Genomic DNA, 4,050 nt, shown 5'->3' on the forward strand with positions numbered 1-4,050 from the left:
CTGCAGCCTCCCAAAGTGCTGGGATTACAGGCGTGAGCCACTGTGTGCAACCACTTGCATTATATTCTTATTGGATGCAATTTGTCCCAGAGCAGCAGTTTCTCAACCAGAGGTGGTTTTGCTCCCAGAGGACAATGGCAATCTGGTGGGTGGGAGTGCTATTGGTGTATAGTGGGTGGAGGCCAGGGATGCTGCTCAACGTCCTACAATGCATAGAACAGCCCCCACAACAAAGAATTATCCAGCCCACAGTGTCAATAGGACTCAGGTTGGGAAACCCTGGTCTAAAGGTAATAGGTTCTACAATGTCAGGGAAGCCTTCTGATGCCATGTTTGTTTACCAGGTGAACCTTCCATTTGCCGGGTCATGGCACAGTCTAAAATGGCTGCTGGAGCTCCAACCACTATGACAGTATTCCTGCCAGCCACAGGCTGAAGGAATGGGAGAAAATGGCACACCTCTCTTCGAGGAAGATGGACACACCACTTCTGCTTTTTTCCTATTGACTAGAACATAGTCACCTGGCCTCTCCTTGCTATATGGGAGGCTGGGGAATGTAGTGCTTATTGGAGTGGCATGTGCCCAGCCAAAAAGCAGACATCCTTACTGAGGAAGATGGGAGAATGGATTTGAGGGGGAAACTAGTACCAGCCATACTCTGCCAGGGGCACCAGGCAAGGAATGTTATTCCCATTTTACAGATGAAGAAACTGAGGCACTTGGGTGAGGGAACTTGCCAAGACACAGAGTGAATGGCAGACCCAAGCAGGAACTGAGGCCTCCCCACTCCTGACTGTCTCTTCATCACACCCTGCTGTCCTGCAGACTTGGCTCCATCACGTTTGTGTCCTTTGAACCCTGTTTGCCAACGTCCCATATTGTCATCTCAGATGTGGTTCATCTTCATGTCTGATCCTAGCTTCTCAAGAGAGGAGAATGACTTTTCCAAGATGTTTCTTCAAATGCAGATAAAGTCCGATGTGGCCTTCAGAGGACCACCCCAAGCTCAGTTTCTACACTGGAGCAAATGTACATGGTCATATGAGATGTTAACAGAGGGGGAAACCTGGGGAAAGGGATATGGGAGTTCTGTTTATTATATTGTTAATTTTCTGTAAATCTAGAATTATGCCAAAATAAAAACATTTCTTTTAAAAATCTTTCTTCAGAACTCAAATGGTCAACTTCAAATTTGCCAACTTAAAATTTGGGCAAGTGTGGTTTGGTTTTCCTAAAGCAAAACTCACCTGCATCATTGACATTAGTCATTTTGTCGTGCACCAAGTAGCCTTGGTGTGTGGCTACTACTGGGTGGGGGTATGTAGTCTGGGCTATTTGGTGCATGACAAAATGGGGGCAGGGCAGAGACTGGGTGGGGGGCATACTATTTATATATATTTTTTGTTTTGTTTTGAGATGGAATCTCGCTTTGTCACCCAGGCAGGAGTGCAATCGTGCAATCTAGGCTCACTGCAACCACCAGCGACCGCCCTCAAGCGATTCTCCTGCCTCAGCCTCCCGAGTAGCTGGCATTACAGGCACCTGTCACTGCACCTGGCTAATTTTTGTATTTTTAGTAGAGACGGAGTTTCACCATGTTGGCCGGCTGGTCTCGAACTCCTGACCTCAGGTGATCCACCTGCCTTGGCCTCCCAAAGTGCTAGGATTACAGGCATGAGCCACCGTGCCTGTGTATACATATATGCATCCCCTCCTCGGGGGGTAGAGCAACTCCTCCCAGACTGGGTGGGAGATAGATAGATAGATAGTCGCCATCCAACCTGGGCTATTTGGTGCATGACAAAACAGAGAGAGAGAAAGAGAGAGACAGAGAGAGCGAGCGCTGGATTGTGAAGTACAGTGGTGTGAACTTGCTCACTGCCCCCCTCAAATTCCCCGGCTCAAGCAATCCCTACACCTCAGCCTCCTGAGCAGCTGAAATTACAGGCGCATACCACCACACCTGGCTAATTTTGTTTATTTTTTACAGATGGGGTTTCACTATGTTGTCCAGGCTGGTCTCAGACTACAGGAGTCAAGTGATCCTCCTGCCTCAGCCTCCCAAAGTGCTGGGATTACAGGCATGAGCCCCTACACCTGGCCATACATTTGTGTATATATATATATATATATATATGTATGTATATATATATATTTTTTCAAAAGACATAGGGTATATTAGTCCATTCTTGCATTGCTATAAAGAAATACCTGAGATTGGATAATTTATAAAGAAAAGAGGTTTAATCAGCTCATGGTTCTGCAGGCTGTACAGGAAGCATAACGGCTTTTTCTTGGCTTCCACTGAGGCCTCAGGAAACTTCCAATCCTGGAAGGCAAAAAGAGAGTGAGACGTTTCACATGGCCAGAGCAGGAGGAAGAGAAAAGAAAGGGGGGAGTTGCTACACACTCTTAAACAACCAGATCTCGTGATAACTCATTCACTCACTATCACGAGAGCAACACCAAGAGGCTGGTGCTGACCCGCTCCTGAGAACGCCACCCCCATGATCCAATCACCTCCCACCAGGCTCCACCTCCAGCACTGGGGTTGGGGGAAATTACAATTTGACATGAGATTTGGTGGGCACACAGATCCAAGCCATATCATGGGGTCTCACTGCATTGCCCAGGCTGGTCTCGACTCCTGGCCTCAAGCAATCCTTCTGCCTTGAACCCCTTGAACCTCCCATGCAAAGACCCTGCTCTGCCTCTCCTCCTCCTTCCTCTCTGGCCTAGATTGCTACCATCAGTCCTTCCAACAGAGGTTAAGTATTCTCATTCTGACAAGGGCTGCCCCGCTCCCTGCTCAGTAGTCACGGCGAATTGCCCTAGGTGGAGCTGGCCACACACACTTTGGCACAGTGCCCTCCCTCTAGGGCCAAACAAGCACCCTGTTATCTGCTTCACACCTCCTTCTGCAAACCGCCCTGGTACAGGTGCCAGTCTCTGCAGGGGCCCCGGGGAGCACCTCTAACCCAGGGACTGCGGCTCCAGAGACACGGAGGAAAACAGGGAGTGAGACTACGCAAAGACTGGCTGGGGGCGCGGCTGAGGCCAAGGAAGGAGAAAACACAAATGCTCCCCATTCATTAGCCCACTTCACTCTCAACATCCGAGGGAGGCAGATGTCGCCACACCCACTTCACTGATGAGAACACCGGGCCCCTGAGATTCGACAACTTGTGCAAACTCGCACAGCTGGAGGACGGTAGAGCTAGGACAGCGCCCAGGGTGGTCTGGCCCAGGCCTCATCTGCTGTGCCAAGCTGAAAGGACAGGTCAGACAAGAAGTTGGAAGAATTTTCTTGAGGAATTCGACACACTGGAGGCTCCCCAGTGAAAGAGCACAGCCTTTCAGTGTTGAGGGGTGTGTGAGCAAGCCAGTGTGGGGTCCGGCTACTGCTCACAGCCAGGGGCACCAACTATGGCAGGGAGGGCAGCTCTAGGCACTGGCTCTGTGCGAGGCTGAGGGTGGACCAGATGTACCACAAGTGGCTTCCGCTGCAGGCACCAGTATCTGGACAAGGGGAATGCAATGGCATCCGAAAACTCGGAGACACTGGGAACCACAGAGCCCCAAAAAGGGTGTTACAGCATGTCACAGTCCTGGTTTGGGGAGCCCTGAGGTCTGGGCTCCCAGAAGGGCCACAGCTCTTCTCGCCCTCTTGTTGCCCATCACGTGGTGCGCAGGGGACATGCTTCAGTCTTGTTTGTGTTACAGCTCTTTCAGTCCCACCATTCATTGGATTCCAAGTTCCATCCATAAGATGCACCCATCGGAGACTTTGATTTGGAAGCAACATGAGGAAGCAGGATGGGTGGAGGTGGTCTGTTGCTGGTGTAGGAGGCAGCAGAGGCAGTGTTTCTGAGGCTCATCACAACGATTAAACAGTGCGTTGTTTCTGGAAGCTTTGCCTGGACCTGCCGTTTTAGCCCTTCCAACAATTCTGGTGGGGATAAATTCCTCTCTGCCTCGACTAATTAGAATTGCCCACTTAAGATTTTTTTTTATTTTTTATTTTTTATTTTTATTTGTTTATTTTTTTT

At 49.7% G+C, this 4,050-nt stretch overlaps 1 protein-coding gene across 1 annotated transcript in view; it reads right to left on the bottom strand.

The window, feature by feature from the left end:
- The window catches only part of TFCP2L1 (transcription factor CP2-like 1), an 80,490-nt gene extending 79,220 nt beyond the window's left edge, over nucleotides 1–1,270 (bottom strand). The window contains exon 1 of the mRNA XM_011941717.1: nucleotides 1,249–1,270. Within this exon, the coding sequence (XP_011797107.1) occupies nucleotides 1,249–1,270 (22 nt within the window). The remainder of the gene's footprint in view (nucleotides 1–1,248) is intronic.
- Between the last annotated feature and the right edge of the window lie 2,780 nt (nucleotides 1,271–4,050).

The sequence above is a fragment of the Colobus angolensis genome, unplaced genomic scaffold, assembly GCF_000951035.1.
Source record: "Colobus angolensis palliatus isolate OR3802 unplaced genomic scaffold, Cang.pa_1.0 Scaffold20, whole genome shotgun sequence".
Classification (NCBI taxonomy): domain Eukaryota; kingdom Metazoa; phylum Chordata; class Mammalia; order Primates; family Cercopithecidae; genus Colobus; species Colobus angolensis.